The sequence below is a fragment of the Atta colombica genome, unplaced genomic scaffold, assembly GCF_001594045.1.
Source record: "Atta colombica isolate Treedump-2 unplaced genomic scaffold, Acol1.0 scaffold331, whole genome shotgun sequence".
Classification (NCBI taxonomy): Eukaryota; Metazoa; Arthropoda; class Insecta; order Hymenoptera; family Formicidae; genus Atta; species Atta colombica.
The window spans coordinates 200,283-213,833 of record NW_017259439.1 but is presented as its reverse complement, the minus strand read 5'-3'; the positions used below and the strand labels follow the sequence as shown (position 1 = coordinate 213,833).

Below are 13,551 nucleotides of genomic sequence, written 5' to 3'. Positions count from 1 at the left end.
ATATATATATATATATATGACTGTAATTGTTTTACAGGCATATCGATGACGCTTTATGGAAATAATACGAAACAGAACCAAAAAATTATGGACATAGTATGGAACAGAACCAAAAGATCGATATGACGTGCGTGTTACCTATCAGGGGATTGATTGTGCATCATGGAATGAGATAAAAAATTATAAAAGTGAGCAAATTCACTAAGTGTTAACCAAGTGTTAAGTGTTAATTAAATTATGAATATTCTAATAAATTTGTTCATTTTTGATAATTTTTACCTTATTTCAAGATACATAATCGACCTCCTGAAATATCCTGAAATATATAAATCGTAACATATTAGGTGTAGTAAAAAGAAATCCATTATTTTTCCATTCAATTTCATGCAAAAATAATGGATTTCTTTTTACTACATCTAACTATAGTTCCAGTAAGAAACGGAATCAATGTCGATTGTCATTTCTGACTGAGTATAGTTTATGTTCACATTTTACATAGAGACCCGTATTCAGAATGCACAACAATGTTAGCGCATTAACATGCTAGTTACGCACATTTTAGAGATAGGACTTTAGAGATAATAGCTTTTAAAAACGTACTTTTCATCGATAAAAACGCGTTTTGAATACGACTTTCTAAACTCTAATAGTATCTCGTCGGAGACACCGATACTATTATAAGACGACAAATTTTACGAAAATTTATGGGACTTAAAATTTAAATGATTAAGAATAAAAAAATTGATAATATATAAGTACTAATTTTATGATTTATTTATTTCATAAACATGTATTATACATTTGAAATTAAATAATACTCGATTTTTATTTAAAAATGTGATTTTAATATTACCATCCAAGTTTGATTATCAATGGAGATAATAACTAAAGAAAAAAAATTGTAATCTTGCAATAATATTAAATATTATAACATTACAAGTATGTATACTTATTTGTGCACCTTTACATAATAAAAAAAATCATGAATTTAATAATGTATTATTCAAATATTTATATGTTAATGTTATTGTCGCTAATTTAATACCAATTGTTGATAATGTCATTCCAGAAAATATACATTTAACATGAAAAACATCCAAAAGACGTTTTTAAGGGGATCTCAAAGTTTCCTGTTTTACCTATTAAATCATGTAATTTTTGGATAACAAATACTTTTTTTCTCTTTCACCGATTCGAAAATCCTTTTCCAGGATTAAAGTATATTAATACATGTCTGAGAAGTGGAGTCTATGTCTAGAACGATCAAAAATTTCAAAATTGATATTTTTTTTTACCATTTCTTAATGGCGTCTCAGCTGTCAAGTCGTAACAACATTTATTTGAAATGAATGCTTTGCAACCCGTACGTACGAAATAGTGGTTCCCAAACTCGTAGTTTACACATAATGTACAACAAATAATGTCGAGTTCTTAGAATTAGACTTAGACGCTTTATTGCGATGAATATGTTATACGAAAATTGACACGAATGTATGACTGCGTGTATCATAAGTTGTGTGAGATGTGGTAGTATATAAAAACATGCGCGCGACGCGATCTCTGATAATTTTATCGGAGTTTGAGTTTCGCTTTAAGATCCCCTTAAGACTTTTCCAAAAAACGCCTTTTAGACGTCTTTCAAATATTTTTAAAAGACGTTAAAAAATTATTCGTTTTGGAGCAATTTACATTAATTCGATTGCAAAATTTATTTATATAATATTAAGTAAGTGATATGGTCAATCTGAATATAATACGTAATCTATAAAAATATTGAATATCAATTAATTTGGCACTCTAATACTTTGTATTATATTATAGTCATGGAAATATTGAGTTTTAAATGCATATACACGTCTACTAAACTAATAAATTATATAATTAATACAATATTATTAGTTTTTTTACTCTTAATCACTTTAATATTAACAAGGACGTGAACTTCCATAAGGATGTCAGTTTTTAATATAGTATATCATGTGTTTCAGTGTATCGAAGTTTGATTATCAACAAAAAAGAAATTATAAAAAGAAAATTGTAATATTGCGGCCATATATAAAATATTATAGCTTTACAGATGCATATTTATTTAAGGAGCACTTATATAAAGAAGCATGAATTTGATAAGCATTATTAGCCGAATATTTATATTAATAATAGCAAATTTATATCAATTGTCGATAATGTCAGCTTTCTTCAATTATCTCTAAACTCTTGAGACCTTTTTTATATTGCTAAAAATTTGCCTAGAGTTGATGAGCTTTAATACGATTTCGTCGGTAATAATACGTACAAAATTAAATGGTATATTAATTTATTTTATCATATTATATAATACCATGTATAATAAAAGAAAAAAACCTCGTTAATACATGTTCAACCCTGCGGTTTCCCACCATGAAATAATCCATAATATAAAGAGTATATTTTTTTATTATGTTTTTATACTTTATATCTTATATATAAAATTTTATTATATGTATATTATATGTATATTAACAAAAATAAATTTTTTTTCAAAAATAGTTTCAAAAATTGACATGACATTGTATTTAAATAATGTATTTACTTAAAATGCTTTTATAAGTATGATTACTACAAAATCGTTCAAAATTGTGCAAATTTGCCGCTCAATGTGATGGACAAAGCCCTGAATGACGCTTTTGGAAATATGCATAAAAGCACATCCACAAAGCTTTCATTATGGAATAATCCAAATGGCAGAGAAAAACCTGAGAGAGGCCATGCCAATCTTTTTCTCCGTCGAAATCGCTCGTATACTACCGCCAATACATCCATTTTCAGTTTGAGAACTACATGACTATATATATTTTCTAACACTATCAATAAAATCATATTGTCGAAAGTAGATGTGGTTCGTCTCGGTACTAAATCTTCAAGACAGAAGCGTGCCGACTATCCATAAGAGGAATAATTTAACGGATCCTTGAACGAAAAAAAGTTTAATTTCGAATCTCCTACATATGTAAAAATTATTAAATTTTAATAAACAAAATTGAAAATTCAAAGTAATTTAGCGAATTTTGTCTTATAATATCTTATAAAATTACACAGTTATGTTTCTTTATGCAAATTTTCAGCCCGTTTTTATCAAACATAATTACTAGCAGAGAGAAACCTGAGAGAGGACATGACGGCCCAAAACTTGTAACCGCAAAATGCTGCGCACTACTGTTCTCTGACAAAGTGGATGTAAACTATATATAGCAACTATATAGCAACATTTCTTAGAATGCATCGTCCATTTTTCGAGGCTGGAAATGATAAATCGATATATATATATATAAAGAATATATTATTTTACTTATTTGTAATATTTGTTATTATTTCGACAGTTAAACGATGGGCGGGCTTGGAAAGGGGATGGTATGGGATGGCACGAGCGGCGCATTACATTTATGCATAGTTACTGCGCAGCCATTCCATTCCCGAGGCTCAACAAGCAGGTAGCTGTATTACGTGCCGCTCTTCGCATTTCTTTTTGAAATATAATCGTGATAAATATATAATATGAATTGTCGCACTTTAGATTCCAAAAATTTACATAAAATATTTAATAATAGTTAGAAAAAGTTTTTTTAGCCCTTAAAATTCAACAATTTTTATTTACATATATGTGAAATTAAAATTTTTTCGTTTAAGGATTCATTAAACTAATTCTCCCATGAACAGTCAGCATACTTCTGTTCTGAGAATTTAGTACCGAGACGAACCATATCTACTTTCGACGATACGATCTTATCGATAGTGTCAGAAAATATATGTAATCACGTAGTTCTCAAATTGGAAAATGGATACTGGCAGTAGTGTATGGGTGATTTCGATAGTAACATGAAAAAGATCGGCACGGCCTCTCTCAAGTTTCTTTCTGGTCAGAAATAATTGTTTATTATTTATTGGACTGTTATTGAACTAGTATTTTCTAAACACAATCATAATATATTTGAAGGGATATAAATATTGTAATTCGGTTTCGTTTCGATTAAAAATAAATTATTCTATATAATCAAGGAATATCGACTAGTAACATGATCTGTGAAATGTGAAAAATCAGCAGAACAATCAGTGACAATGAGCAAAGAAGCACGAATTTCTCCGTATGAAATGGCGCAATACCGTGAACGGTTAAGGAATCAAAAAGAATTTCTGACTGACATACTATCCAAGATTGAGAAGCAAATACTTGCTTTACAGGTTTGTCAAAATTTAAATATTAAATAATGTTCTCATCAAATAATTTAATTTAATTAAAAATATCTCAAATAATTTTGTAGGTTGAACGATTACATTTGAGGAATACTCTACTTGGATCAGAATATTCAAGACAAGAAATATTACCAGATGCATCAATTAAAAATAACTGTGTAAAAATTGAGCCAGTAGATGATTCAAAAAATCTAACGGAACAAGATTTAGATTTATCTGTAGCACCATCTATAAATAATTTCGAAGAAGAAACTGAAGATGATGAATTCATCTGTTGATTTAATGTCTTAAATAGATGCTAGAAATTTAATTTGTTATTGTGATTACGCTATATGATACTTGAAATAATTAAATTTGTAGAATTCACAAATTTTTTATAAGTTTATATAAAATATTTTATAATAAAAATGATTATATTGTCTGTGCATTTATTTTTGTTACTTACATTTTATATGTATTTACAGGACATGTTCTTACAAAATATTGTGTTTGGCTTTCTAGTTGGAGGATTTAAAGAAATACAGCAATAAGTAAGAAAACAACATAAAATATTATTCAAACTTAAATCTAAGACTTCCATGCTGCATATAAATTTAACATTGGCAAAAGGAGATGTTCAAGAGATATTCTGATGCAAAGCACTATAGAACATCGTTATTTGAACATTTCATTCTAATTTGAAAAAATCTAAAGAATTTGGTTGAACATTATGATGGATAGCCCTGCGGCGGTGGACCAAGTTGTGATGGATCTTCAACCAATGCAGGTGGTTTGAATTGTTCAGCAGAGAGACGTGTGAAACAAATTCCTACACCTTCTATCAATGCCAAAAGCACTCCACCAATGATTGCACTGCCTACCATTGCTGGTAACCCGTTTCTTGCTGCTAAAATTCCACCAGTTGCTGCGCCACTAATAATAGAGTTATAAGGATCTTCCTTTCCTCCTCTAAAGTGGACTAATGTGCAATCAATTGTGGAAAACATTCCGCCCCATACAGCAAAATTTCCAGCGATAATAGGTGCTCGTTGTCTAATCGCTACAACACTGCCCGTAAAACGCTGCCTCCATCCACTTGGTGCATTACGAAAACCTTTAATACTTTGAAAGATTGCTCCGCCTATGACTCCCATTGTAAAGGCACCTCCGCAATCATCAACTATCCGCCAAGGACATGGTTCTCTTGCATATTCCTCCATATCTGTAGCAATCATACAAGAGTAACAATTTCTTAAAATAATATAGTAGATTAATATAATTTTCACAGAACAAGAATTATTCATTATATATTAACTTAATGTTATTTAAGTAATCTATTAAAATCTCGAGATTACTTTAAAAAAGAATTAAATTTATATTTTGGATATTCAAAAATATATTTCAAATGTGTTACGCAAGAATGTACATTTATATACATCTTGCTAAAAGACAATTACGAAAATTATTACAAAAATTACGTGATAAGGTTAGAGTAAAGTCTCGTATAGTTTGAAAGCTAATTCACACGTAACATCTTCGAATATTCTATCATATATTAAAAACAAATAGGTTTTTTAAAAATAAAATAATTTATCCTTGTATTTACCGTATAATTTGTTCGATAAAAATCTTTAATTGAGATGCAAAAGGCCAAACACACGACACTTCGTCCGCTAAATATGTGAAAGAATATGAAAGGGTAGATACTTCGATATTCTGGCAAATAAACGTATCATTACATCACCGATGGTAGACAGAAGCTAGACGGCAAATTAGTCAACCATTTTCGTAAGGTCATCAGAATCTCGTAAACCAGCGCACAAACGTTCATTTTAACGGTATGAAAACTACAAATTACGCTAGTCACACACACTTTTCGTAACATAATAGTAAGGTTTTCGATTAATCGCGTTCGATTGTAATGCATGATCTACAATGGGCAGTAACAGTAGTTGATTAAGAAATAGGTGTAGAAATTAACCAATCATAGTTGATTATTTTTCTCACATTCAACTATGATTGGTCGATTTCTATACCTACTAGACCACGCATTACGGTTACGAACGACCGAATCGAGCAACGCGATTGGTCTATGTTAAGTCTATTCTACTCTAATAGGCAGTGGATTAAAGAATAGGCGACCAATCATAATCGAATGTGTATAATCATAATTGATTATTCTTCTCACATTCGACTATTATTGGTTGATTTCTACGCCTACTGGTCATTGTAGAATGGGCTATACGTTTACGGATACTGTTATGGAAAGTGTAGCTTTAAGACCACGGTCCAATTCATGTTCACAACGCTAAAAATCATTTTATCCTTGTTGTTTGTCAAATATTAAACGAAAACAAACGCTGCGTTGTCAGCATGAATCGGATCACAATCTAAATATGTACTGCATCTATTTTATCAATAAAATTATAGTATCGAGAAGGATAAAGTAAGGTGCATGTCCATGCTAATAAGACATACGGAGTAATATATTATCACAAGTCACAATTGAAATACTTACCTTAATTGTGCCCTAATTATTCTATTTCATCAAAATGCACTTAGGGCCGATCTCACCACTCCAATTAACTTAATCAGTCGATTGTTACATTGGAACTGACTAATCGCATTTGCTATTCAGCAGAATTGATCAATCATTGTTGATATTTAATCGACTGATTAGCTTAATTGGAGTTGATAAGACCGGGTCTTAATTCCTGTAAAAATCTTCCAATGGTTGCATTCAGCAGAGAAAACTAATCAGTTAGTGCTTAGTAATTCTTTAATATAATTGGTTCTTGCCTTTAATTCTTCGTTAGATTTAAAACCTGCGACACGATGCTTGTTTTACTATTGGATTGCTAATTGGATTAGAATTTTGCTACCGTATTGGCTGCGATGCTGGCACTGATAGCACAACGGATGAAGCTGTAAGAGTAAAAAATTGACCAATCACAGTCGCCACGCATATTTGTCTCATATTCATCTGTAATTGGTTTATTTGTTACTCTTATGCGTGATCTACAATGGCAGTAGCAGTAGTGGATGAGGTTGTAAGAGTAACAAATTGATCAATCACAGTTGAATGTGAGAAGAATAATCGACTGTGATTGGTCAATTTCTTACTCTTACAGTCTTATCCATTTATTAATCGACTATGATTGGTCAATTTCTTACTCTTACAGTCTTATCCATTTATTGAAACTTTATCTGCCTTTGCAGATCACGCATAATTCATGGTCTAGGCAGTAGCAGTAGTGGATTAAAGAGTAGAATCAACCAATCATAATCGAATGTGAGGATACTCAACTATGATTGGTCGATTTCTACGCCTACTCCTTAATCCATTACTGCTACTGCCCATTGTAGACCATTATGTTATGGCCTTACGGACTACTGTGATTGATCAATTCACTTACTTAAATTTTTTCTGTACTATAACCCTAAGGTGTTCACATGTAAGCTTCAAGCAGCGGAAGCAATCAACGAGATGATTTTTATTGTAGCGTAAAAAAATATTTTTACATCACTACCCGTATCGTTCGGTTGATTGATTGCTCCTTCCGCTTCTTGATGCTTGTATGTAAATGCACCTTAATATACGTAGCAGAATGTGATTTTATCGGCGTTGGAAAATAGTCTCTCGAATCACATCTATTTTTGATCTTCTTTGTGCTATGATTTTATCGACAGAGTTAGAAAATGGAACTAGAGAGCCTCAAGGTCTCATGATAATCGAATTTTCGAAAAACGGAATCTCGGAAAAATAGAGTGGGGATCAATCAATCAAAATTATTGGGCTGCCTTATTGTTTGTCTGCACATATACGTTAAATACAAGATTATAATTGAATTTCTATATGTATAAAAAGTAATTCATTACTAATAAATAATTGTTCGATAAGAATTTATTAATATATTAGGTATAGTAAAAAGAAATCAATATTATTTTTGCATGAAATTGAATGGAAAAATAATGGATTTTTACTGCATCTAATATAAGTATTCATTTTTCCAGCATATAAATATAATCATTTATATTATTGGGGATACATTTGCTTGTTAATAAGATATTAATTACTAAAAATTGTCGAATATTGATCTGAATATCTTCAATAATTTTTTTCTTAAATACTATCAACTTTACAAAAAAACTGCAAGAGACAAAAATTGTTAACTATTGCAAAAATTGCAAAATAGTAGAGAACTTTTTAACTCAGTTTAATCCGTTTTACACATGAGCGTTTTGTCAAAACTTCAGATATTTTATATGTATGTGTGTGTGTGTGCGCGCGCGTGTGTGCGTGTGTGTGTGTGTGTGTGTGTGTGTGTGTGTGTGTATATAAAACCACAAATATATTCAACGGATAATACATCCGTGATATTTATAAAATAAAATTTCAATTTTATTTCACGTATTATGTAAATTAATTTCGAAATGGATTAAATTTAAAATGTAGCACATCTATTCTCAGATTTATCTTTGATTGATATAAGATATAAGATATGTGCATATTTTAATTTATATTTTTATTTTAATTAATACTCGCACATGATTATTTTGATTTTATCAACCATATATAAAATCTTAATTAAATTATCCTTGACGATAAATGCAATGGAAATTAATTTACATGATTGTGATACATATTATTTCAAATCCGTAAATAAATATATGATCTGTTAGACATTAGTATAGAATCCACATATATCAATCAAGGATTTTATGATAATAAAGTCACTGTGTCATAAAATCAAATTATTACTTTACATAAAATAACTATCTCGACCTATTAATTGATATGGAAATTTCACGAGCAAATTAGTTTGTAAGCACTTTTTTCCATAAATATAGATATACTATATAAATAAAAAAAAACTCTAATGTGTTGCATTTGAATTTTGAATCCTAAAAAAGTTGATTGATGCTCCTTATATTTTGTAACTTTTAATAACAATGTAATAATCACACAAAGACTGTCATTAAGAGATACAGATACAAAAGGGTCTCAATTAGCTTTTTTAGGGATCAAAATGCAACACAGAATTTTCTTTTATGCATCAGAATTATCGCATTTTAATTGCTTCAATTGAATTTATGATATTATACAGAACACTTTCTCATAGTCATCTTTTAATGCTTTGTTCTTTAATGTTCTTTGTTCTTACAATTAACTTTTTTTTAACAAATGACTTCAAGAGAAATCACATTATGTATTAAAATATAAAAAATGTATTTAATTATAATAAATTGATTTAATTATTTTTTAATATCAGATCGGAAAATTTTGTTTGTTGCTTTTTCTTCATTAAATGAGAACAAAAAGCGAAAACAAAATTTTTAATTGGCGTTATTTCTAATAATTAAAAATATTGTAACATTTTTTAAATTTGCCATTACTTTTATGAAAATTATTGCTATATTACCTTGATGTTTGTGAGATATAATATAAAAGTGGATACTCTTTAAGTTGGCCTAGTTTCTAAGAGAGGGTTGTATTATGTATCATGTACTTGTATTATGTGCTGTTTCTTTACTATCCATTTATAGATAGATTACATCAGTGTATTATGACCTTATAATTAATGTATCTATATTATGACGTTGTAACTGTTGCATCTCACATCATCGATTTTCCAAAGAGTAAAAAGTCGAACAAGATACGTGTCAATGAGAAACTCCATGTGTACAATTAGAAAATGTATGTACATAATGATATAAAATTCTCCAATTTATTTAGATTTAATTTTATATCAAAAGAGATAATTTTGAAAAATAACAAAATAATAAATTCTATTAGTATAATTTATTTATTTATAATGCGCAATTAAATACATAATTTATTGCAATAAGTAATAATTCACAAAAGCCTTATTATTTATTAAATATTATCTGGTCATCAATAACGATTTTCGATAATAAAATCGTTATTGATGAGCAAGTTATATTTAACAAATAATGATGCTTGTGACGCAATATTATTTATTACAGAGTAAATTGTATAATTGTGCGTTGTAATGTATTATATGAGAAATCAATGCACTTTAGTAAATTTTAATTTACATCATAATATATATTACACACACACACACACACACACACATACACACACACACACACACAAAACACACACACACACACATATATGTATATGTATACAATATCAAATATAAAAATCTTTCTGAAAATAATAATGCATAAAAATTGTCTATGTTTAGCTGCGCTAGCTGTATTCCCAAGAAGAAACAAAATCATTCTTTAACATACAATACGAACAAAAGTGCGATTTTCTAACGATGCTATCTTTTTCTAAAGATAACTTAGCACGGTAAATCGATATTTGTTCTGGTCTCCTTTTTATCTTTTTTTCTATTCTTCGTTACGTTCGATTGTGTAATGGGTCTGTACATACGCGGCTGTTCCGTAACTGCATACATGCACCGCACCCTGGGTCGAGGATTCATGTCCGGTGCATCTGTTGCATCCCGCACGCAGGTGAGCGCGCGCGCACGCTCCGGCGGGTGCGAGAGAACGGGTTCCAAGCGCGGGGGCGACCGGCAATGGTGGTGCTGCTGGTGCTGGTGGTGGTGATGGTGACGGTGGTGGCGGTGGCGGCGGCGGCCGCTCTCGGAAGAGGTGGCCGCGCCGTGAAGACGCGCGGGGGTTGGAAAAACGACAGGGAAAGCTCGTAGCGGGCTACCGGTTACTACGCGGACGCATGCCCGCTGATAGCTCAGTGGAGCGCGCGACTTCGTGCCGTAAGCACATTCCTTATGAGTGGATCTCTTTCTTTTCTCTCTCTCTCTCTCTACCTCTTTCTCTACGTTATCTCTTTTGCTCTCTTTCTCCCCCCCCCCTCACACACACACACACACACACACACACACACACACACACACAACATATACACATACTATATCTTCCTTTCTCTTTCACTCTCTCTATCTCGTCAAATGTGTAAGTGTAGGTACGCGTGTGCGCGTTTCTTTCTCGCCTCGCCTTGCTTCGCTTCACCTCTCCTCTGTTTTCTATCTCAGCTTTGCTCGTCGCCGCGAGGACGGCGAGCACGTCCGCCGGCAAATAAAATCTGTGTTGGGTGATACAGCAATAGGAGTAGTGATAATCGCAGATGAAAGGGAGTAAAAGGAAATGTTGAGCATCCTGAGAGACTTTTCGTGCGTTTTCATAATACATGCGAATCATATCTAGAGATGAAGTACGTAAATCAAAATTAAAAACGAGAGATTGCAAGGGGTAGTGAATAAAATTTATTGAGTGGGAGTATATTTGGAAGAGACGTGTGAAAAAATAGGGTGAAAAGAAAAGTGATATTTGAAAGAAGATCAAAAGGAAAGAGAGGGACAGAAAAGGAGAGAGAGAGAGAGAGAGAGAGAGAGAGAGAGAGAGAGAGGGGAGAGAGAGAGAAAGAGAGCATTGGTAATTTCTCTAAAAGATTGGAGAATCTCAAGTGTAAACGGCATATTTGTATTTTTTTCTCCAGATATAACGCGAGATGCGAATATATCTTTTAAAGTGCACCATTGTAATTTGTAATTTTGTTTCGTAAAACAGAATTTTGAAATTAAAGAAAAGTTACGGGGATTTTCTTACGAAAATCGCGAAGATTGCAATTATCATTCAAAGAGAGCAACATAGTGAAGAATTTAGAGCAAGAAAAAAGAAAATCTATTTATTTCTTCGTGTAATCTAGAAAAAAGATTCCATGACAAAACGTTGATCACGAAATCTATGAATAATAATGATCGAGAAAGATATAAAAAGACGAAGAGAAGAAAAGAATTACGGGTTGACTCTTAAATGAATATAAATTACTAATATTAAGATAGAAAACAAGAGAAAAAAAAGAGTAAAAATTATGAATAATGTCCTCATTTTCTTCTCTTCATTAAGCGCACTATATTACAATATGTTAAGGATTCTTTAGCCATCTAAAATTTTTTTACATTTTTATATAACGTTATAAAAATGAGGGATTATATAAAACTCTCAGTGAAAAAATTATTCGTATTATTTTCGTTTAACATGCCCACTTTGTTTTCTTTGTTGCACTATAATACTCATATTGAACATGTACGTGTAAGTGGATGTCTCATCGTAGCATACACGTCCCGATATAGATAAATAGCCATGTTATAAAACAATTCAATTAAACATTTATGCCTTTATGTATTCGCAGATCTTTTTCTCTTTTGGACATCTTCTTTCGGATACCTTTTTCATTTGTCAAAAAACGTGTGTATATGTTTATTTCAATTCGACAGCTGCGACTGATAGAAAGACTTCGCCAACTGTTCGTTATGCAAAAATTGTAACAATTGCTTTCAGCAGCTTTTCTGATCAAAGCATAAATTTTCACATCATAAAGGAATGTCCATACATTTCTATTACAAAAATAAAAGAACTCAATTAACTCTAATTTTATTGTTATTGTGAGTTCAATGTAGAGAAAAACAATCTGTATATATAATTATATATTCTTAATTAGAGGAATGTGTATTACAAAAATCTATATATTATATAAGAGGATATCAATTGCTACTTCTTTTAACTATATATTTACGTCAAGGATGTTTACTTTACGGACAACTGAACTCTATACACTAGATATATTTCAAGAAATAGAAATGCGAGAGATATCGAAGATATATCCTTTAGAAGAAAAGTATAATAGAAATTTGAATAGCTATGATATTTTTACGAAGTGCTATGCAGTGACTCACACTTAAGTATTCCATTGTGTAAAATTCTGCAAGCATTGCCCTGCATAGCAGGCGCTTCCAAAAATACACGTTTCGTTTTAGCGTTTCGTGCACGTCGATATGCAAACGCATCAGTAATTCATAGACCGTAGGTCATTGCAGAGTTGCTGCAATAAGGAGGAGAAAACTAGGAAATTTATTAGAAATTTCCGAGCTGTAATGGGTGAAGAGATTCCTTAAAGTGCTTTTTAATGCTATCAAATAATAAAACATTTTTCGCAATGATAAAATCAATAGGCACGCACTTATCTTTTCTTATTTTTCTCACTTCTTTTTCAACATATTATATTGTTCTTCCTTTATTTTTCCTTCATTTACTTTTTCTTCAAGTAACAAAATATTGATTAAATATAATAAATGATAAAAGATAAATCTTTTATAATTTAAAAACATCCTAACGTTCACTCTAATATTTTCTCTTGTGTTCGGAAATAAGATGTGTAATGACACAAAATAAAAATATTGAGTAAAAATGAGTGCTGTGCAAGACGGCGTGAACTATAAAGTGATTTCAAAGTGATAAGTATTGAACGCGATCAAACGGCGAGATTCTGCTTTCAGCTTCGAC

The 13,551-nt window shown here is 31.0% G+C and overlaps 3 protein-coding genes across 3 annotated transcripts in view; 2 read left to right on the top strand and 1 right to left on the bottom strand.

Annotated features, from left to right (window-relative positions):
* The first annotated feature begins 3,905 nt into the window (after positions 1-3,905).
* Positions 3,906-4,651, top strand: LOC108690596. The gene is made up of 2 exons (XM_018197967.1): positions 3,906-4,215; positions 4,296-4,651. Exons 1-2 carry the CDS (start codon positions 4,093-4,095, stop codon positions 4,503-4,505), a joined length of 333 nt encoding a protein of 110 aa, XP_018053456.1. The 5' UTR covers positions 3,906-4,092; the 3' UTR covers positions 4,506-4,651.
* Positions 4,652-4,654: 3 nt separating this feature from the next.
* On the bottom strand, positions 4,655-5,962 carry LOC108690595 (mitochondrial import inner membrane translocase subunit Tim17-B-like). Its single transcript, XM_018197966.1, has 2 exons — positions 5,813-5,962; positions 4,655-5,428 (listed from the first exon to the last, which is right to left on the bottom strand). Exon 2 carries the CDS (start codon positions 5,424-5,426, stop codon positions 4,935-4,937), a length of 492 nt encoding a protein of 163 aa, XP_018053455.1. The 5' UTR covers positions 5,427-5,428; positions 5,813-5,962; the 3' UTR covers positions 4,655-4,934.
* A 4,983-nt stretch (positions 5,963-10,945) lies between these two features.
* Positions 10,946-13,551, top strand: part of LOC108690598 — a 72,802-nt gene continuing 70,196 nt past the window's right edge. Inside the window, exon 1 of the mRNA XM_018197969.1 lies at positions 10,946-10,961. The gene's annotated coding sequence lies outside the window, so the exon portion shown is untranslated. The remainder of the gene's footprint in view (positions 10,962-13,551) is intronic.

Excerpts from the sequence above, each read along its gene's own strand:
- LOC108690595 (XM_018197966.1), bottom strand. The coding sequence starts at position 5,426 with ATGGAGGAATATGCAAGAGAACCATGTCCTTGGCGGATAGTTGATGAT.
- LOC108690596 (XM_018197967.1), top strand. The coding sequence starts at position 4,093 with ATGAGCAAAGAAGCACGAATTTCTCCGTATGAAATGGCGCAATACCGT. Across the intron at positions 4,216-4,295 it reads AGCAAATACTTGCTTTACAG|GTTGAACGATTACATTTGAG; the intron begins GTTTGTCAAAAT and ends ATAATTTTGTAG.